Below are 22,573 nucleotides of genomic sequence, written 5' to 3' on the forward strand. Positions count from 1 at the left end.
GAAGAGAAACAGTCCAGAGATGGAAGACACTGACGATGCCTTGCCATACTAGCAGTCAGCAGATATGCGTCACTGCAGATTGCCCAGGACCAAACCAGAGAGGGTCGGACCTGCAATACCACCATTTGTCCACCATCCAGAACTGAAATATCATTGCTGTTATGAACACATTAACAACTGTTGGACATAGAAACCGGGACTCAAAAGAACTGTTGGCCCAGAAGGAAACTTACTACAGACTGATTCATTTGCCTCTCAGCATAACCATTATTGCTTGTCTCATTTTCAGTTCCTATAAGTGTATTCCTAGTATCACATGAGCTCACTCATCTAGGGGAAAAGATGAACAACATAGACTGAAGAACAAGAACAGCATTGATCAGACTGTCAGACCTCAGAGGGAAGGTAGGGGAGGGTGGGGAAGGGAGATAGATCAACCAAAGGACTTGTGTGCTTGCATATGAGCCTAACCAGTGATCACGGACAACAGGGGGAGGGGGGCTTGCGTGTGGGGGGGATTGGGAAGGGAACGGGGGGAGGGGGTTGATGACAAATATGTGATACCTTAATCAATAAAGTAATTAATAAAAAAACAGAACGTCAACTCCATCCAACCAAGGACCTCTGTTAAGCGCTGGGCCTAAACACTGCTGATGATTCTTAAAGTAGGAAACACACTGTTTTTGACATGTAGGGAGGGTTACTTGCATACCACCTCTGATAAATCGAAAATTAAGAAAAAAGTTGGGTCCACAGAGTAAAGTTAGTGAGTCCTCAGAAACCGAGAACTGCCAAGAACTCTTGCTCCCACCCACCATTACGGAGCAAAGGGAGTGTATGAGATCAAGTCCACGTTTAAGAATCACTCACCACTTTTCACCCACAGCAACTGTGCCAGCCCCTGTGCTAGAGACTGGAGACCCAGCTCAAAGGCACAGGCAGCCTGACACTCATGAACCCTGTGGTCTAATGTGAAGAACGAATGGGCACATCATGATGGTGACGTAGTACTGCACGCAGACCATGCAAGGTTCTGGCCCTGAGACCAGGGAAGGCTCAGAGTCCCTGTCTTGGGGGATAGGAAGGGAATCAGAAAGGCTTCTCAGATGAGCCTATACAGGGTCCAACACTTAAAGGTCAACCAAGACTCAGGCTGGAAAATAGAACAGGCCCAGCCCCTTGAGCAAGGTGCTTAGCCTCTCAATAGATAAGTTTCTCGCCTGCATCACAGGGATAGTAACAAGAGGAAATGTCAGTGAGACCATGCATGGAAGTGCTTGGGACTGAGGCTAGGACAGGAAGTGTGAAAAATCAGTGTTTGCCTTTATTATGAAAAGTCGTGCTCAAGAGGCTCCATACAACCAGAGTGACGCTTCCCCAACTGTGGCCTGCCAGGTGTTCCTTGAATAAAGAATGCCATGGTCATGCCCTGGCTGGGTTGGCTTAGTGGATATAGCGTCAGCCAGAGAACTTAAGGGTCCCAGGTTCGATTCCAGTCAAGGGCACATGCCTGGGTTGCGGGATCGATCCCCAGTGGGGGGCGTGCAGGAGGCAGCCAATCAATGATTCTTTCTCATCAATGATGTTTCTTTTTTTTTTTTTTAATAGATTTTATTGATTTTTTACAGAGAGGAAGAGATAGGGATAGAGAGTTAGAAACATTGATCAGCTGCCTCCTGCACACCCCCCACCGGGGATGTGCCCGAAACCAAGGTACATGCCCTTGACCGGAATCGAACCCAGGACCCCTGAGTCCGCAGGCCGACGCTCTATCCACTGAGCCAAACCGGTTTCGGCATCAATGATGTTTCTATCTCTCTCTCCCTCTCCCTTCCTCTCTCAAATAAAAAATAAATAAATAAATAAATAAATAAATAAATAAATAAATAAATAAATAAAGCAAGCAAGCCATGGTCATCTACTTCTTTTTTCTTTTCTTTTTTTTATTAAGGTATTATATGTGTACATATCTTACCATTGCCACACACCCCCCCCCCCCATATACTTCTCAAAACCACGCTTGTTGAACTCTTCCTTCTAGGTACAGCAGCATGTGACAGGCTCTTAAGACACATTTAAGTAGAAAAACCTATTTAGTTTCCTTGCTCTGTTAGTTACCAAACTCTCTGGGCAGGGAGCCCTTGTTTCACAGGGAGTATCCTTTACAGTGCCAATGACCCCCTTGGAGAGGCCAAGGAAGAGAAAAGCAGTGAATGATAGGCCAGCCCAGGGCGGGTCAGCCTGAAGCCTGGAGTGGCTCTGCTCTCAGGTCCTAGGGTCCCTCAGACACCAGACCCGCCATAGCGTGAGGTGGCCTCTATGAGCCTCTGCTACCACCACCACAACCGCCGTCTCCACCTCTGATTCCTCCCCACCTAGTATCACTCCCTCAAACGATCCTTAACCTCATGGAAGGCCTTAGGAAAATGGACATGGCAACTGTTGGCTTCTTCAGAAACACTGAAAACTGTGTTAAAAGCACCCATGCTGTTCTCCATTGCTATAAGGCAGGATTACTCTAGTTCCTACCTCCTAGCGGGTTAAAATGGCCGTTCAAATCTACAGAGCTTTTGTTTTATCCATGTCAGAGAGCTAAAAAGACATCAGCTGGGAAGGAAACATGTGTTTAATTGCATGCTAAAATTATGGCTACAATTAGTAGCAAATTTCAGCCTCTGCACCCCTCAGGGAAGCTGACGCAGACTCAGGAGGAAAGGAATTATTTCCGACCTTGAATTCCTGTTGCCAGGATATACGGCATATGCTTCACTGTGTTTATCATTCCAAAGCAAGAAATTTATTTTCTTTTCCTGTTTCTCTCCCATTAAGAACAGAGCTATTATCCGAATCTCCATTTGTACAGACAATAAATCTAAAGACAGGTTTTAAGAGGTCTTAAAATGGTAACATTTTTTCCAGTCCAGATCAAAGAGTAAAGCCCCCAAGAAAAATTATATTGACCACGGAAAATAAAAATATTTGTTTAGCCGAAACCGGTTTGGCTCAGTGGATAGAGCGTCGGCCTGCGGACTGAAAGGTCCCGGGTTCGATTCCGGTCAAGGGCATGTACATTGGTTGCGGGCACATCCCCAGTGGGGAGGTGTGCAGGAGGCAGCTGATCGATGTTTCTCTCTCATCGATGTTTCTGGCTCTCTGTCCCTCTCCCTTCCTCTCTGTAAGAAATCAATAAAATATATTTAAATATATATATATTTGTTTAAAATAATCTCAGAAGACATTCATAGCTACAAAACTACCTCTGGGCTCTCATGTGACATAATCAAGTTGTTCTACAACTACAGGTCCTGGGGTTGAGTGCAGAGCTGGGGGAGGAGCACATGTCAGATACGTTTGTGCCACCTTCCGAGCAGGAGACCCCACTGGAGCCAAACCTGCTGCGTCCTGGTCTCCAGCACAGCTGCCCAAGGCCCCGACCCCAAGCCAGGGCACCCCTTTTACTTACGAAGGCTGACGTCCCATCACTTTGAACAATGCTTTGAACAGTGACCACCCTCAGAAGCCCTGCCCTGCCTCTCATGCCCAGTTTGATCTGGGATGATAGGACAGTCATCTTGGGAGGGGTATAGCCAGGACAGTACACGACCATCACTCCTACTACTGTCCATGGTAGTAGATGGGCAAATAAGAGAAGGGGGGACAAAAAGCGCACTGAAAAAGCATGCCTCAGGGGATGTCCGACTGCTGGTTTAGGCTAGATCTCTGTGGGATCGGGCCTAAACCGGCAGTCGGACATCCCTCTCACAATCCAGGACTGCTGGCTCCCAAATGCTCGCCTGCCTGCCAGCCTGATCACCCCCTAACCACTCCCCTGCCAGCCTGATCGATGCCTAACTGCTCCCCTGCCGGCCTGATCGCCCCCAACTGCCCTCCCCTGCCGGCCCGGTCACCCCCAACTGCCCTCCCCTGCAGGCCCAGTTGCCCCCAACTGCCCTCCCCTGCCAGGCCTGGTCACCCCCAACTGCCCTCCCCTGCTGGTCTGGTCGCCCCCAACTGCCCTCCCCTGCTGGCCTGATTGCCCACAACTACCCTCCCCTGCCAGCCATTTTGACACGGCGATCTTTGACCACATGGGGGCGGCCATCTTTTACCACATGGGGGCAGCCATATTGTGCAAGGGCGTGAGGGTCAATTTGCATATTACCTCTTTATTATATAGGATTATTAAAATAGAACATGAATATTAAAAAAAGTATAGGCCAAATTTTCCTTTGAATTCAGATGCAAAAATTCTATAGGAACACTTGGAAAATTCTTGTAGTTATACATTAGAAGAACATTATGTGGTAATCGGTGAAGGTTGAATTAGCATAGCTCATGATTAGGAAATGTATTCACTAGGTTAATACTTAGAGAAAATAACACTAGAGAAAGTCAACTTTCCTTCCTGTTTAAAAATTACAGTAATATTGTGCCCTAGTCAGTTGGCTCAGTGGATAGAGCGTCAGCCTGCAGACTGAAGGATCCTGGGTTTGATTCCTGGTCAGGGCACATGCCCAGGTTGCAGGCTTGGTCCCCAGTAGGGGGTGTGCAGGAGGAAGCTGATCAATGATTCTCTCCATCATTGATGTTTCTATCTCCCTCTCCCTTCCTCTCTGAAGTCAATAAAAATATTTTTTTACAGGACATTGAAAAAAGAAATAGAGGAAGACATAAACAAATGGAAGAACATACCATGTTCATGGATTTGGTAGAATCAACATCATTAAAATGTCCATACTACCCAAAGCAATCTACAGATTCAATGCAATCCCCATTAAAATACCAACGGCATATTTCAAAGATCTAGGACAAACTCTCCAAAAATTCACCTGTAATTAAAAAAAAAAAAAAAAGACCCCAAATAGCCACAGCAATCATGAGAAAGAAGAACAAAGTTGGAGGGATCACAATACCAGATATCAAGCTATATTACCAAGCCACGGTTCTCAAAACTGCCTGGTACTGGCACAAGAACAGACATATAGACCAATGGAACAGAACAGAGAACCCAGAAATAGACCCAAGCCAGTATGCTCAATTAATATTTGACAAAAGAGGCAAGAACATACAATGGAGTTAAGACAGTATCTTCAATAAATGGTGCTGGGAAATTTGGACAGATACATGCAAAAAAAATGAAACTAGACCACCAACTTACATCATACACAAAAATAAACTCAAAATGGCTAAAGGACTTAAACGTAAGACGGGAAACCATAAAAATCCTACAAGACTCCATAGGCAGCAAAATAGCAGACATATGTTGTAGCAGTATCTTTACCGACACAGCTCCTAGGGCAATGGAGACTAAGGAGAAAATAAACAAATGGAACTACATCAAAATAAAAAGCTTCTGCACAGCAAAAGAAACCATCAACAAAACAACAAGACAGCCCACTGCATGGGAGAACAAATTTGCCAATGCTATTTCAGATAAGGGTTTAATCTCCAAAATTTACAGAGAACTCACACAACTTAACAAAAGGAAGATAAACGATCCAGTCAAAAAATGGTCAAAGGACCTAAGTAGACACTTTTCAAAAGAGGACATACAGAAGGCCAAGAGACATATGAAAACATGCTCAAAGTCACTAATCATCCGAGAGATGCAAATCAAAACAACAATGAGATACCATCTCACACCTGTCAGAATGGCTATCATCAACAAACGACAAGTGCTGGCGAGGATGTGGAGAAAAAGGAACCCTTGTGCACTGCTGGTGGGAATGAAGACTGGTGCAGTCACTGTGAAAAACAGTATGGAGTTTCCTCAAAAACTTAAAAATGGAATTCCCATTTGACCCAGTAATCCCACTTCTAGGAATATATTCCAAGAAATCAGAAACACCAATCAGAAAGGATATATGCATCCCTATTTCATAGCAGCACAATTCACCATAGCTAAGATTTGGAAACAACCTAAGTGCCCATCAGCAGATGAGTGGATTAAAAAACTGTGGTACATCTACATAATGGAATACTATGCTGCTATAAAAAAGAAGGAACTTTTACCATTTGCAACAGCATGGATGGACCTGGAGAGCATTATGCTAAGCAAAATAAGCCAGTCAGAGAAAGATAAATATCACATGATCTCACTCACATGTGGGATATAATGATCAACATAATTTGATGAACAAGAATAGATTCAGAGACAAATGGCAGGGGAGGGGTGGTTAGAGAGCAACCATAGGACTTGTATGCATGCATATTAACGTAACCAATGGACACAGATGCTGGGGCGGTGGGGGCTTGCCCGGGGTGGGAATGACTCGGGGGGGGGGGGGGCGTCAATAGAGGAAAAAGGAGACATATGTAAAACTTTAGACAATAAATAAAAAATAAAAAATAACTCATTACAAGAAAAAAAATTACAGTAATATTGTAATAACTATGCATGTTGTCATTTGGATACTAGACTTACCAAGGTGATCGCTTTGTAGGTTATATAAATGTCTAATCACTATGTTGTACACCTGAAACTAATATTATATTGTATGTCAATTATAATTGAAAAATAAAATAAAAATGAAATACTTACTTGGCTATCAAGGAAAGCTTACTTTTTTTAACTTTGAAAAGGCCATGCAGTTGAACTGACGATGAGAACTGATTTAGTAAAGTGGAGGACATGGAGCCCTCACCAAGGACAGCTATGGTAGAGGACAAAGGCTGATTGCAGTGCATTTAGGAGATAATAAAAGGAAGGGAATTAGAGACAGACAGTGAATACAAACTCTCTTTTAGAGAGTCTTTAGTAATGTGAAAGAGAGAAATGGGGTGGTAACTGGAAGAGGGGATAACAAAGACTGTCTCTGAGATGGGAGAACTAACAACATGCTTGCAAGCTGGTGGGAATGGTCCAGGAGAGAAGGAAAATAACTTAGGAGAAGAAGAGGATGGCAGGAAGAATGTCCCTGAATAGGTACCAGCACAAGGAATTTGGTGTGACAAGAAGGAAAGCCAGGTCCTGGTGCAGATGCTGGCAGATAGAGTGGAGTTCTCTTCTGAGTGCTTCAATGTGACATAAGGTCAATAGCTAAGGTAAGGATGGAGGCTCGGCAGAGAGAACAGTCACATAGGAGAATAGAAGAATGAATGAACAGCTCTATTTTTCACAATTTCTGGGCCCACTGCAGGTCAATGTCATGAACAAGAGATCAGTCAACATGGTGGATGTTTTCTCCAGCAACATTCAGCTACTCAGGCACATGGTAGTCCAAGGGCTGGCATTAACCAGAGCTGGACTTTTGCCAAGCAACGTCAACACACCAAAAACTGGTCAAGGGATATGAGGGAATATAGGAATATGCTAGAGGGTGATTATCTTCATGGACCACAGCATTTAGGATTTATAAATTTCATGCAATGCAAATAAAAGTAACAGATTATTTTCTGGAGTTAGACAAGCTGATTCTAAAATTCATATAAAAAATAATAATTAAGCCCTAGCCAGTTTAGCTCAGTGGATAGAGCATCGGCCTGAGGACTGAAGGGTCCCAGATTCGATTCTGGTCAAGGGCATATGCTGGAAGCCAGTTCCAGCATGTCATAATTGCAAGAGTTTCATCAAAAGGTTGATGGAACTTGGGGACTCAACAAGGGCTGAGTCACATATGTTATTGCCTGTTGGAAATGGCTAAAGGCATTTCCCCAAACCTGAAAAGGATGCATTAAATTGATTGTTTGCTGCAAGACAGCTCAGGGCATCTTAGTCTACATGTTATTGCCTCCTACTGGCCAAACACCTGAACAGCCGTAGGCTATTCCCCATTCTGACAATGGACTCTGTAGATGAAACCCTACCCTTTGAAGTGTATATCTCCACCTTGCCTTAGGATAATTTGTGTTAATAAAAAGCAAGGGGTCCTGAGACAAAGAGAACTTGGTTTCTTTAGCCAGGCTCCTCTGACCCCCAATGCCTTTCAAAATTCTCTTTTATCTGGGGACTCTTACTTAAGTTACATACAGCCTTTCTCCAGATTGCTGAACCCTTCTTAATGCCAGAACAAGAACCCCGGCAGGCATATGCCCCAGTTGCGGGCTTGATCCCCAGTAGGGGGTGTGCAGAAGGCAGCCAACCAATGATTCTCTCTCATCATTGATGTTTCTATCTCTCTCTCTCCCTCTCCCTTCTCTCTGAAATCAATAAAAACATATTTTTAAAAAATTAAAAAATAATAATAATAATTAAGAATAGCTAGAAGGATGCCTGGCTGGCATGGCTCAGTGATTGAGCGTCAACCTATGAACCAAGAGGTCACAGTTCGATTCCCAGTCAGGGCACATGCCAGGGTTGCAAGCTTGATCCCTAGTATGGGGCATACAGGAAGCAGCCAATCAATGATTCTCTCTCATCATTGATGTTTCTGTCTCTTTCTCCCTCTCCCTTCCTCTCTGAAATCAACATATATTTTATAGAATAGCTAGGAGGAGATTCCAAGATGGTGGTGGATTAAGTGGAAGGAAGCTACACTGACATTCTCCCAGGACCAAACTAGAATTACAACTAAAATGTAGAAAAATCATCCTGAATAACCAACTGGAGAAACTCTTATAACCAAGAACATAAAGAGGATGCCACATCAAGACTGGCAGGAAGTGCAGAGGCGCGAGAGGGCTGGCTGGGCTCCCACAGACAGCAGCTGAAGTTCCAGGGGGATATCTCAGCTGCAGGGTAGTTCCCACTGAGAAGTGTGGGGTCTAAACCTCAAACCAGGCTCCCCAGGCCAGAGCACCAGAACTGGGAAAGGTGCTCACATAACATCTGGCTGTGAAAAGCAGTGGGGTTTCTGTCTGGCAAGGAGAGATAGCTAGAAATGCAGGCATCCTTTTAAAGGGGCCAACACACAAAATTTCGTGTGCAGCCACTCACCTTGGGCTCCGGCAGAGGGAGGCAGAGTGGATGAGAGCTGTGTGAGGAGAATCTGAGGTTGGTGGCTCTGGGGAGAGAGCTGAGAGGAGAGAAGCCTAGATCCCTGTGCTGAGACATTCCCCAGTACTGCAGAGGCCATCTTCCTCACGCAGATGTTTACCATCCAGGCAGCACTGGGTTGGGGGGAAGGGGGTATCGCCCTGCCCATTGGAAACCCTCTCACCCCACCCTGTGGTGTTTTTGCCCTGCAGAGGTCTACAGCCAGAGGCTCCTTAAGTGACTGAGACTAATAATCAGCCTGCAAGCAGAGGTGGAACTCTGGGTGCTTTGAGTTTGTCTGATCTGCTTCCTACCGGGGCTAGGAAAAACAGATATTGGTGTGCAGCTTGGTCCTTTCCAAACACACACAGCTCCAGCAGAGGGAGCCACAAGCTGTGGATTGCTGATAGATCCAAACAGGGTTCAGAGAGCCAGTCAAAAGCAGCATCTGACATTGGCCTGCACCAGCAACCCCCTGAAGGGGCCCAAATAAACCCAGTGGCCACCATCAGAAAACAACAGAGCACTATCAGAAAACTTCACAAGCAGTATATCCACAGGGAGATAGTGGCAGGCTCCAAACCCTGCTGCGGTGAATTCTGCTTCCTGTGAGAAGCACAGAAGCCTGCACACTGTGTTGGGGGTTGAGCCTCACTGTGAGCCAGCCTGAGGGTCCAGTCCACGCACAAGTGAACCAATAGCAAATAAACTTACACTGTTTCTAAAGTGACCATAGGGGCAATGGTAAGATATGTACACATATAATACCTTAATAAAAAAAATTAGAAAAAAATAAATAAATAAATAAATAAATAAATAAAGTGATCATAGACACCTACTTAGGTGGGAAAGGAGAACTGGTAAAATTCGGTTTATCTTGAAAAATCAACTATAGAAATCATGAAAAGCTGGAATTTAAAAACAAAAATATAGTTTGCCACTTAGGCAGAGGGAAGGTATAAATTGTAGCCACAGAGATAGCGTAGTTTAAGTGAAAGACCAAAAACACATATGCAGAAATAGAAAAGGAAGTTGATAAGCAAATTACTGAAGAGACTAAAAGGACAGAAAATATTCGTTGATTTCACCAAATCAGTCGCATATGTGCATCAAACTTGTGCACGACAACATCAGCGTGTGCCGCAGTCAGCCAGCCTTGCCATCTATCAGCAATGCAGATGTGATCCCACATTGTGATTTCCTAAATTTACATTAACCACAGCCCTTGCCAAAGCATATAAAACAGGCTTCCATGGAAAGCTCACTCACGCTGCTAAAACGTTTTAAGTAGTGAAAAGAGTAGAAAATTAAACAAATCCACAAAAATTAACACTAACCATGAAGCAAACACTAGGTGTTGTCTCCCCGCTTCTGGCGCCTTCTCTCTGCATTATGAACCTGTAGGGGACATGGACATAATGGACACCCCACAAAGTGAATAGAGCTGAACAACCACAAAGCTGCTGCGCTCCTTAAATGTCTTTGCACATTTCTTAAGCTCATGATAGATCAGAACCCACAGAGAATAGCAGGCAGCGCTTTTTAATCCCATGACAGCTTCTGATTTGCTGAACAAAGCCGACAGGTGAATGCTTCCTGGGCGCACTACAAATAGCTCAGGGCTGGAACAAGCAGCTTGAGAAGAGAAACCCTTCCTTTTAACTATTCCATTTTGGTATAATATTTTTTCTAGCTATAAAAGCAATGCATGCTCTCCAATCAAATTTGAGAGTGTTTAAGGCCTCCCACTGAACACAGCATTTTTAGCATTTTCCTGAAGAATGAAGATTCCTCGGGGGCTGCAAAGGCCCACATCTGAACACAGTTTCGTGGACCCACTCAGTCAGTCTGGGGGTCCAATAAAGCACCCTCAACCTCTGGCTCATTCTGCAGTAGAGGGGAAAAACTGATGACTTTGTACACTAGATTATTTTCCCCCTGGAGCAATTATTTGAAGAAGAGCCAGAGAATGAGAACAATCCTTGACAGCACCAGAGTTATGAGCTGTAGAGGATTAAAGATGGCCCCACACTCTTTGACTTTCTTTCATCTCAAGGTGGCTCTACATCCCTCCCTTTGAATCTGGGAGGGCTGCGAGACTGCTCTGCCCAATAGCCTGTGGTAGGAGAGATGCTGCTCTACTTTCCAGGCCCAGCCCAGGGCTTGCACTTCCTTCTCTGGTCTCTTGGAACACCCGCTCTTGGAATGCTCACTCTGGAAGAAGCCATTCACCATGTTAGAGATCCCACTACCCTGAAGCCACCAGGCTGTGAGACAGCCATGAGGCCCTGGAGGATAAGATGAGGAGGAGAGAGGAGGAATAAGATACACAGACGCCAACCTAGAAGCAGATCCTCCAGCGCAGCCAACACCACATGGATCAGAGACAAGCCCTTCCTAGTTTCCTGACCCACAAAATTGTGAGGAAGACACTAGAGTTATTTTTAAGCCACTAAGTTCTGGGGTAGTGTGTTACATAGCAATAAATAACCAGAGCACAAGGCAAGGGAGGCAAGTTCTCACAAAGAGATGCCCTAACAAAGCCAAATGGTTGGGGGCTGGCAGAACCAGACTAGAGTGGGGAGGGGTGCAAGGGCAGACACAAAAGCAGGAGATTCCCAACAATCTGCATCCAAACAGGCAAAGGGCGCTGCGGTTCCTGATCATGGGGATGTAGTGGGCCGGTTTGGTTTAAAGTACTAAGTCAAGGCTAATTGGGGCAGAATAGGCCCCAGTGTGCCTCTCAGGGTAAGTATGCCATTTGTCTCTGCTGAAAAGTAACACCCTCATTAATTACACACACATCTAGGACGGTCCCCTCCCCACTTCTGTCCCAGGAAGACACAGTACCCAGGACTGTCTACTGTCTTTGCCCACCTTCCGGCAGCCCACCAATAAAGCAAGTAAAGGTCACAGAGTGGAACTTTCCAGTAGCCCTCCCAGCATGCATTTACCCTGTCCTCCTCCCCAACAGACACAGACCCCCACTGTGGCTCCAGGTGGTCCCAGGAGGCTGACTCCACACGCCATGAAGCACATGACCTCGGCTGAGCCAGGCAGTCCATCCCGCATACGTTCAAGGATGGACATGTGACCCAGGCTATCAAGTGACCTTAAGGACCTCTGCTTAGAATGCAGAGACAAAGGCTTGTTCTCTTTACTGAGATGGTGAATTGTGAAGAGAGCAACCATAGTGGCCATCCTGAGGAAGGCCAGCCTGAGGACAAAGCTGATCCCTGCAGGGGAAAGCAGGGCTCAGGGTATCCCGAGGAAACAGTGACAGCAGTGATGACAGAGGAATCTCCAGCTCCAGCTGAATCTGAACTCCCCGCACCTCTTTCAGTCATACAGCAGTAAGCCCTCTATTATTTAAGGCGACTGGATGGGGCTGTCTGTTTCTTATACTCAGAAGCATTCTACCCATTTCAGAAGCTTCAGCTACTTTTGCAGTAAGCAGCTGGGACCCCACCTCACTTCAGTTCCATCCCAATTCTGACCCCTTAACTCTGTGGCCCAGCACAGGCCCCCCAGTTACTCTGTAGACTCCCCACATGGACACAATGCTCCCTGCTCCATCGGGGACTGGCTCACACACACCCCTAATCTGTTCTGCTCCTGACTGCCTAAGTGACCTAGATGAGTGTCCTCCTTCTCTAGAAAGATCTGGGGTTCCTCCCTTCACACTGCATGTGCCTTGGATGTTCATTTTTAACCCATTGTTACCTGTATAAAAATGCTGGTGGATGGGCATTCAAGAGAATCTGTCTATGCAGTTTATCCTCCAGTAGGGTGACTGGCCACCCTGAAAATCCCAGCTCTACCCTTGATCCAAAAGTGTGCAGTACTTTATAGACACAGAAAACAGATCAGTAGTTGCCAGGGGCTGGAGAGGAGGGAAAAGATGACTATGAAAGGCAGCAAGTGTAGGAGGGATGTTGGGGTTGTTCTGTGCCTTGATTGTGGTGCTGATTACAGAACTGTAGGTATCTGTCTAGTAGCCACAGGGTCTATTAATCAGGCTGAGAGCACAGGCCCAGTACATGCATAAATATTAAACGTAGGTAGTGTGATGAATCAAGAAGGTCCTGCCCTAACCATTTTGCTCAGTAGTTAGAGCACCAGCCCATGGACTGAAGGGTCATGGGTTCAATTCTGATCAAGGACACATACCTCAGTTGCAGGCTTGATCCCCAGTGCCGGTCAGGATGTATATGGGAAGCAACCAATTATTGTGTCTCTCTCACATCGATGTTTCTCTCTCTGTTTCTCCCCTCCCTTCTACTCTCTCTAAAAATCAATGGAGAAAACATCCTTGGATAAGGATTAACAAAAAAAAAATTTTTAAAGGTCCAACACGTGACCCATATAAAGAACAGACAGAAATGAGTGCAACCACATCAGCTACCTTAGGACCTACCCCTGTTATTCATCCCCAAATATTTCCTCAAGGCATACATCACACTGGTAATTACAGAAGGTTCTGGCCCAACACTTGTTCTGTGATGAGAATTTGCTCATACACAACTGGCAAATAAGAGAATGTATGTATAACACAGAGGCTGCATGGGGTCCAAATCGGGTTTACTTAGGCAAGGACAGTGAGAACAGTAGAATAAAAAGACCACCTTCAGCAGAGAAAGGAAAAGCCCTCGGCACTGGAAGCAGAAGCCCTTTGACTATCCTATATAATAAAGAGGTAATATGCAAATTGACCCTCACACCCTCACATCATAAGATGGCTGCCCCCACGTTGTCACACGATGCCCGCCCCATGTCGTCACAAGATGGTCGCAGGAATTGGGCCTAAACTGGCAGTCGGACATCCCCCGAGGGGTCCCAGATTGGAGAGGGTGCAGGCTGGGCTGAGGGACACCCCCCTCCAGTGCACGAATTTCGTGCACCGGGCCTCTAGTATTTTATGAAAGTGAAAAACAAGTGCCTTCTTCCTTTTGGCCCAACCACAGTTCTTAGGGGTTTGCCCATGAGCCTGATAGTTTTAGTAGTGGTTTTGCAGAATGTGAGCTCTTCAGGAACATGTTTCTTGCTATAGCAACTGTGTTTGCTCACTCTCTCTCTTCCCCACTAGACTGTGAGCTTTACAGCAGGGACAGCATCTCTCCTGCTCAACACTATATACCCAGAGCCTAGTACAAGGGCCGACAGATAAACAGTGTCTTATTGATACGGGAGACACAATTGTGAGTAGAAGCAATAATATCTCCCCCAACAGAAAAAGGACTAAAATTCCAGGTTAATATCCCTGTTCTGAGATAAAGGACCCCAGGCCTCAGGCTATACTGCTCCCCTCTTACTAGACCTACTTGAGGTCCAAAAACCTGCCGACTGATTTCCCTGAGCACAGCAGAGAAGACATAAAAGTTCCAAAAGACGTGCTGAATTCAGAAGGATAAGGAAAGGCCAACAAGTAAAGAGAATGTGACTTTTACAGTGAAGCAAAGCTGTCAGCGAAGCTCAGACCCTAGAGATGGCTGCTGGGGCCATTCCAGGCTCTGCCACTTGTATGCTGAGTAACCTTCTGCACCTCAGTTTCCTCATCTGCAGAATGAGGGGTAATCCTAGTGCCTCCCTGAAGGGTTCTGTGAGGATGTAATTAGATAAGAATAGAGAATGTTTACTCTTTCACAGGGCCTGGCACACAATAAGCCCCTAACAGGTGTACTTTGGCACGCTTTTCAACAATAATAATAATTTTTAAAATATATGAGGACCAAACCATAACAAGCTTGCCTTCTAGGGTTCCCATTCTAGGGTTCCCATTCCACACCAAACTCAGGGAAATTACTTGAGATCACATCAGCAAGCAGACTGGAAACCAAAATCAGGGACTTCCCTGCCCAGCACATGAGCTATGACTGGGTCTGTGCAGAAGAGCTGCACCTAGCCTGGGAAATGCCTGAAAGCACATGGGCACCGGATGGAGCAATGAAGAAAGAGAGAGAAGGAATAAAGCAGAGAACAATCTTCTCTCTATTCAATCCTCAACAACAAATAAGAGAAATACATTAAACATAAGTTAAAATAGTTTCATTCATTCCAGAGAAAGGAAGTAAAATAAATGTTCAATCTAATTAAACCAAGAGCCAAGACATGGAAGCAACTTGAATCAATAGATCAATAGATGAGTGGATAAAAAAAAGCAGTGGTATATATATATATATATATACATTGGAATACTACTCAGCCTTTAAAATAATGAAATCTAAAAAAAAAAAAAAATGAAATCTTACCACTTGCAAAAGCACAAATAGACCTAGGAGGTATTATGCTAACTAAAATAAGCCAGACAGTGAAAGAAAACTACCATATGATATCACTTATATGTAGAACCTAAAAAGCAAAGTTAAAGAGCAAACAAAATATAAGCTGACAGTGGATACAGAGAACAGACTAATGGATGCCAGAGGGGAAGGTTGCTAGGGGGCAGAGTGAGAAAAGGTGATGGGATTAAGAACTAACGGGTAGTTGCAAAATAGGTATAAGCATATAAGGTAAAGCATAGGGAATATAGCCAACAATATTGTGGTCACTATCTATGGTGCCAGGTAGGCACTTAAATTATCGGAGGGAACACTTTGTAATCTATATGTCTACCTGTTGTGTTGTACACCTGAAACTAATACAAAATACCTTTGAATGCAAACTGTAATTGAAAAATAAAATTTAAAAAAAAAAGAAAAGAAAACGTCCTGGCAGGTATGGCTCAGTTGGTTGGGCATCATCCCACGCACCAAAAGTTTGGTGGTTTTATTCCCGGTCAGGGCACATGTCTGAGTTGCAGGATCAATCCCTGGAGAGTGGCATGCAGAGGCAGCCAATTGATGTTTCACTCTCACATCAATGTTTCTCTCTCCTCTCCCTTCTTCTATCTTTTAAAATCAATTTTAAGAAATCTCTTTTATTTTTTTTTATTTTTTTTAATAATTATTATTATTTTTTTAATATATATATTTTATTGATTTTTTACAGAGAGGAAGAGAGAGGGATAGAGAGCTAGAAACATCGATGAGAGAGAAACATCGATCAGCTGCCTCTTGCACACCCCATACTGGGGATGTACCCGCAACCAAGGTACATGCCCTTGACCGGAATCGAACCTGGGACCCTTGAGTCCGCAGGCCGACGCTCTATCCACTGAGCCAAACCGGTCTCGGCAAGAAATCTCTTTTAAAAAGAAAAAATATTCAGCAGTTTATTTGTATCCCAAAATCCCTTCAACTAACAGAGAACTTTCCATGTTGGAGATGGAAGCCAAAATCTCATATTCAACCAAAAGACAGCAAGCCCTAGCTGGTTTGACTCAGTGGATAGAGCATCAGCCTGTGGACTTAGGGGTCCCGGGTTCGATTCTAGTCAAGGGCAGATGCTCAGGTTGTGGGCTCGATCCCCAGTAGGGGGCATGCAGCCAATCAATGATTCTCTCATCACTGATGTTTCTCTCTCTCTCCCTCTCTGAAATCAATAAAAATATATTTTAAAATAAATAAATAACAATAAATAAAACATGCTCTACACCAGCGGCCGCCAACCTTTCAGACCTCACGGACCACCAGTGATCCACGGACCACCGGTTGGTGACCACTGCTCTACACATTGTGTTCCACTGACAACCACAAAAGAGATAAAAAGCTGAAAGAGCAAGTTGAAATCACTGTAGTGCTTCTGAAAGTCTAAAGCGTTTTGAAATTGTAATTAAAATTATTTGTATAATGCATGTCGACTTTTTATCAAAATGATCAGATGTATCACATCCCATGAGCTTAAATTCTGATCCATTATAAAATTATATTGTCTATAGTACATTGTTTCAGGCATTTCATATAACTACCTGGGTAAAATACACATCATTTCAAGCAATAAAAGGCATTTTTAGGAACACAAAGCACCCAATAATGCACACAACACTCTACTTTAAGGACTTAGATGAATGCTATTTTCACTGCATCATTCCTTACAATCATCAATGTTCTCCCATTTAAAGTGCCTTCACTTATGCTTTTATGCTGCTGCTGGTGCTCACCCTTTCAAGAGCCTGCAGTGCATTCTAAAATACATCTGACATTACTCAGACATGGGAAGATTCTACACACATCAAGCAGAGAAGACAATGCTAGTGGCATTTAATCTTTGGCTCAGCAAAGAAAAATAATTATTCAGAGGATCTGCCTTAACTCCTAATTCTGGGACGAAACAATTTGCAGCAAAGCCATGTCAGAGGATCTCAGTGGACACAGGGTGGGAAAAAGAGACTGAAGGTATCCATGACTAAACTTGTGAATAGAGTTCTGAACTTGGGATATTTCCAGAAAAGGCAAATATATTCTGTCCTACCAGGACCCAGGTAAAAACTGGAATTTGATTTAAGGCAGGAGTGTCCTGATCATATAGAATCCATTTGTCCTTATGGCAAGTGGATACTTTACACAAGTAAAAGGAGAATTAAAATAAAAGGAAATTCCAAAGGGGGTAGGAATATCACTCTTCTAAACATGAGCAAGTCTGATGAGCTGACAAACTTCAATGTGGAGCTTTGCTACAGAGCTTCAAAATCAGGTAACAACTTTTATTACTTACAGTTGAAAATAGATCGAATAGCCCAGCTGGTGTGGCTCAGTGGTTGAGCATCATCCTATGAACCTGGAATCATGGTTTGATTCCCAGTCAGGGCACATGCCCAAGTTGTGGGCTCGATCCCCAGTGTCGGGTGTGCAGGATGCCGCTGATCAATGATTCTCTGTCATCATTGATGTTTCTATCTCTCTCTCCTTCTCCCTTCCTCTCAATAAAAAATATATTTTAAAAAATAGATCAAATAAAGAAGGAATCTAGATTTGTTTAATCCAGAGAAAGTTAAAGTGTAGGAAATACTACAGAGTTAACTATTAACAACTACTAGATGTCTACAAAAGGATATGATGGCAGCAAAAGAAACAATCTACTTTGAAAGGTCTCTTATTGAGGTACATTACCAAAAAAGGCTAAACATGCTTTTCTAATAACCAACTGAAGAAAAAAAGGCAAAACATAACAAACGACAAGTGCTGGTGAGGGTGCGGAGAAAAAGGAACCCTCGTGCACTGCTGGTGGGAATGCAGATTGGTGCAGCCACTGTGGGGAAACAGTATGGAGTTTCCTCAAAAAATTAAAAATGGAACTCCCATTTGACCCAGAAATCAGAAACACCAATTAGAAAGGATATATGCACCCCTATGTTCATAGCAGCACAATTTACAATAGCTAAGATTTGGAAACAGCCTAAGTGCCCAAAAGCAGATGAGTGGGTTAAAAACCTGTGGTACATCTACATAATGGAATACTATGCTGCTGTAAAAAAAAAAAAGAAGAAGAAGAAGGAACTCTTATCATTTGCAACAGCATGGATGGACCTGGAGAGCATTATGCTAAGCGAAATAAGCCAGTTGGAGAAAGATAAATACCACACGATCTCACTCATTTGTGGAATATAATGAACAACATAAACGGATTAACAAAAATAGATCCAGAGACACAGAAGCATGGAACAGACCATCCAACCTCAGAGGGAAGACAGGGGCGGGGGTAGGACAGAATATATTTGCCTTTCAGCAAAAGGCTGAAACCGGTTTGGCTCAGTGGATAGAGCGTCAGCCTGCGGACTGAAAGGTCCCAGGTTCGATTCCGGTCAAGGGCATGTACCTTGGTTGCGGGCACATCCCCAGTAGGGGGTGTGCAGGAGGCAGCTGATTGATGTTTCTGAATGAATCTGTGTGTTCTCTCTCATCGATGTTTCTAACTCTCTATCTCTCTCTCTTCTTCTCTGTAAAAAATCAATAAAATATTTTTTTTAAATCAACCAAAGGACTTGTATGCATGCATATAAGCATAACCCATGGACACAAACAGTAGTGGGTTGAGGGCACATGCTGGGGAGTGGGAACGGCCGGGGAGAGGTCAATGGGGGGAAAGGAGACATATGTAATACTTTAAACAATAAAGAATTTAATTTTTTTTAAAAAAGGCAAAACATGATGATCTTAAATGCAATTTAACCCCATGAAAACAGACTAGAAATGAATGGCCTTCTTAAAAAGATTCATAATTCACCCTAGTCAGTTTGGCTCAGTGGATAAAGCGTCAGCCTGTGGACTGAAGGGATCCAAGTTCGATTCCAGTCCAGGGCACATGTCCGGGTTGTGGGCTGAATCCCCAGTAGGGGGCGTGCAGGAGGGCAGCCAATCAATGATTCTCTTTCATCGTTGATGTTTCTATTTCTCTCTCCTTCTCCCTTCCTCTCTGAAATCATAAAAATATAGCTGAAACCGGTTTGGCTCAATGGATAGAGCATCGGTCTGCGGACTGAAGGGTCCCAGGTTCGATTCCGGTCAAGGGCATGTACATTGGCTGCGGGCACATCCCTGGTGGGGGGTGTGCAGGAGGCAGCTGGTCGATGATTCTCTCTCATCGATGTTTCTAGCTCTCTGTCCCTCTCCCTTCCTCTCTGTAAAAAATCAATAAAATATATTTAAAAAAATAAAAAAAATAAAACAGCTAAAAAATATATATATATTTTTTTTTTAAAAAAAACATTCATAATTCTCCCACAAACCAGCACCACTATTCCACCAAGCCATTTTCTAGACTAAATCTTGGTTAGTCAAATGAGGTTAGCATTCCTGACAATAAGCAGGTAGGCAAAAACCTAAACCTTTATGTCCAATATTCCAGCCATTGGACTCTCACCGCTTTTGGGCGCTTGAAATGTGGCTGGTCCAAATTGAGATGTGCTGTAAGTATAAACTACACACCAGATTTAGAAGACTTGAGCACACAAAGTATATATGTTATCTCATTTTAACTTTTTATATTAATTACATGGTGAAATCATAATATTTTAGACATAGTAAGCTAAATAAAATACAGTTTTAAAATTAATTTCACTTGTTTCTTTTTACTTTTTTTAAATATGAAATTTTAAATGACATGTGGCTCACATTTGTAGCTTGCACTGTATTTCTGTCAGGTAGAGTAAGTGACCAAAATAAAACACCACTACATCAAACACACTTCTGGGTTGCTAAGCATTTTCAAATGTGACTAAAAGAATGAAGAAGGGTAAACGGTATCGGGGGCATTCAGAGGACATGGATAGCAACAAGCGGTGGCAGCAGCCATCATGCTGTTTTAAGTCAGTGACAAAGGAAAGATTGCAGTTGCAGATTCTCTTTCCCCCTGTTCCAAAGCGTCCCCGGGCCTCTCCTGCCTACCTTTGATGAGCTCCGGCCGGTACGTCTTGCGCAGCTGCTCCAGGAAGCTGTTATAGAAGCTCTCTGCCTGCTCCGAGGGCATTGCCAGGTGGAAGTCGGGCTTGTTGCCCTTGAGGACACACTGGAGGGTGAACTGGCTGACACAGAGCACCTCGTACTGTTTGTCCATCACACTCTTCGACCAGTGCTTTCCACTCTCATCCTCAAACACACGTAGGTTTAAAATCTTTCGGACCCTAAGGGGAAAAACAGCAGTGAGAGCTAGCTAAAGAATCACAAGCCCCCCAATACATTTCATACCCCCCAAATGTCACCAGCATCCTGCCAAACAAGAACATAATGCTGACCCCATCACTTACAGAAAGTGTGACCTTGAGCAAGTTACTTTTCTTCTCTGTGCCTCAGTTTCCTCATACAGGGTAATAGTGGTCCTGTCTCACAGGGTAGTTTGGGGATTTCCTTTTTTTTTTTTTTTTTTTTTTTGGGTCCCTCTAGCAACCAGTGCCAGAACTGGAGCCAAGAAGACAACCACCCATTATCAAAGCATGGGTCTAATTCTAATTATTTATAGAAGAATTCAATCTTTACACTGGAGTAAATGGTCCCCCATTTGTACACCCCTTCTTGGAGCTACTCAAAATGGACAATTCAGCAAATACCTGGGAGAGAACTTAGTGTTACTACAAATGTATAAAAATATCTGAAAGAAAAAAAAAGAAACAAAAAGATCTGGAGAAAAATACTTTAATAACTATGTCACATGCTCCTTAAGTCCTATACATGTGGATGACAAAGGACAGCCACCTTGGCAAGGAAGAGGACTAGGTAACATTTCTAAGATCAGATTTCAAGAGCATGACAAAGAACATCCTGCATGGAAGTTGAAATTCCACCAATGGAAAGCCACCTTTTTGGATGTTGTTGAAGATATGTTCAAGGGCTCTACAAATAGTAATTCACTGACTCTTCAGATGGGTCCTCTCTGTAGTGGGCACTTTTCACCACCTCCTCTCCACAGCCAAGGTTTCTCTTCTGTTGAGTTAAATCTCTTAACCACCAAGGTAAGTAGTATTAACCCTCTTTGTCAGAGACATAAAGAGATTCAGACCCAGAGCCGCAGTTTGTAACCACTACACCACTCTACTAAGTATCTGGGGGAGAGCTGTTAAAATACCAACATCCCTGAAGTGGTAATGAACTATCCCTACTACTCATCAACACCTTAGCAGGACTTGGATTTGCAACCTAAACAAAAGGGACAATTGGGTGGGGTTATACCCAGGCTCTGGGCACCAAAGGGCAGAATAAACGAATCCAAGCATCTGAGTAAATGTGTCAAAGCGGTGCTGGGGTAAACAGGGGAAGGGGAAAGCTGCTGTACTAAGACAGCCATTCGGGCAACAGCAATAACGAACCCCCTACGTTAGTAAAAGGAGCACTGGCTTCCAGGTCAGGTAGCCTAGATTCTAATTCGGATTTGGGCTTTTTGCTAACTATGTGTATGTGACTTTGGGCAAGTAATTTAACCTCCCCGAGATCCAGATCCTTATTGCACAATGAACAGCTGGGCATTTTAAAAATGCATTAACAGGGCCACATCATATTTCTCAAATTACAAAACAGAAACCATTCATAAGAAAAGAGGCTCAGCCCTAGCTGATTTGGCTCGGCCACATCATATTTCTCAAATTACAAAACAGAAACCATTCATAAGAAAAGAGGCTCAGCCCTAGCTGATTTGGCTCAGTGGATAGAGCGACGGCCTGTGGACTGAAGGGTCCCGGGTTCGATTCCGGTCAAAGGCACATGCCTGGTTTGTGGGCTCGATCCCCAATAAGGGGTGTGCAGGAGGCAGCTGATCAATGATTCTCTCACATCATTGATGTTTCTATCTTTCTCTCAGTCTCCTCTCCTCTCTGAAATCAATAAAAACATATTTTTTAAAAAAGAAAAGAGATTCAGTTTTTAACTAAGAGAATAAATAGTTCACAGAAGTAGCAGCAAATAGGGATGGAAGCTAAGTGGTACTCCTGCTCTGCTGCTCACTTAGTGGGTGACATTTGACAGGTTACTCTTCCTCGTCTCCTCATCTGAAACATGAAGATAACCATACTACATCGAATGTCAAACTGATGAAAGAACAGGGGCTCACTTTATAAGAACAAAATACTATAGAAGTTCCTAGTATGTGTATGTGTGTGCACATATATCCTATATATAATCCTATAATAAAAGTGTAATATGCTAAGTGTCCGACCGATGCGTCACCGTTCAGTCGACCGCCCTGGAGCCCTCCCACAGCCCCTCCCTGGCTGGCCAGCCCCAATCTGCCCCAATTGGGACTGGGCGAGAGGGCCCCGATTGGCCCCCCCGATCGCTGGCCAGGCAGAGGGACCCC

At 43.9% G+C, this 22,573-nt stretch overlaps 1 protein-coding gene across 4 annotated transcripts in view; it reads right to left on the reverse strand.

Moving 5' to 3' along the window:
* DTD1 (D-aminoacyl-tRNA deacylase 1) overlaps nucleotides 1–22,573 on the reverse strand; it is a 173,958-nt gene that overhangs the window by 142,986 nt on the left and 8,399 nt on the right. For all 4 annotated transcript variants that reach the window (XM_054723941.1, XM_008141125.3, XM_054723942.1 and 1 more), the window contains exon 3: nucleotides 20,176–20,411. In XM_054723941.1, the coding sequence (XP_054579916.1) occupies nucleotides 20,176–20,411 (236 nt within the window). The remainder of the gene's footprint in view (nucleotides 1–20,175; nucleotides 20,412–22,573) is intronic.

Source organism: Eptesicus fuscus, chromosome 12 (assembly GCF_027574615.1).
Source record: "Eptesicus fuscus isolate TK198812 chromosome 12, DD_ASM_mEF_20220401, whole genome shotgun sequence".
Classification (NCBI taxonomy): domain Eukaryota; kingdom Metazoa; phylum Chordata; class Mammalia; order Chiroptera; family Vespertilionidae; genus Eptesicus; species Eptesicus fuscus.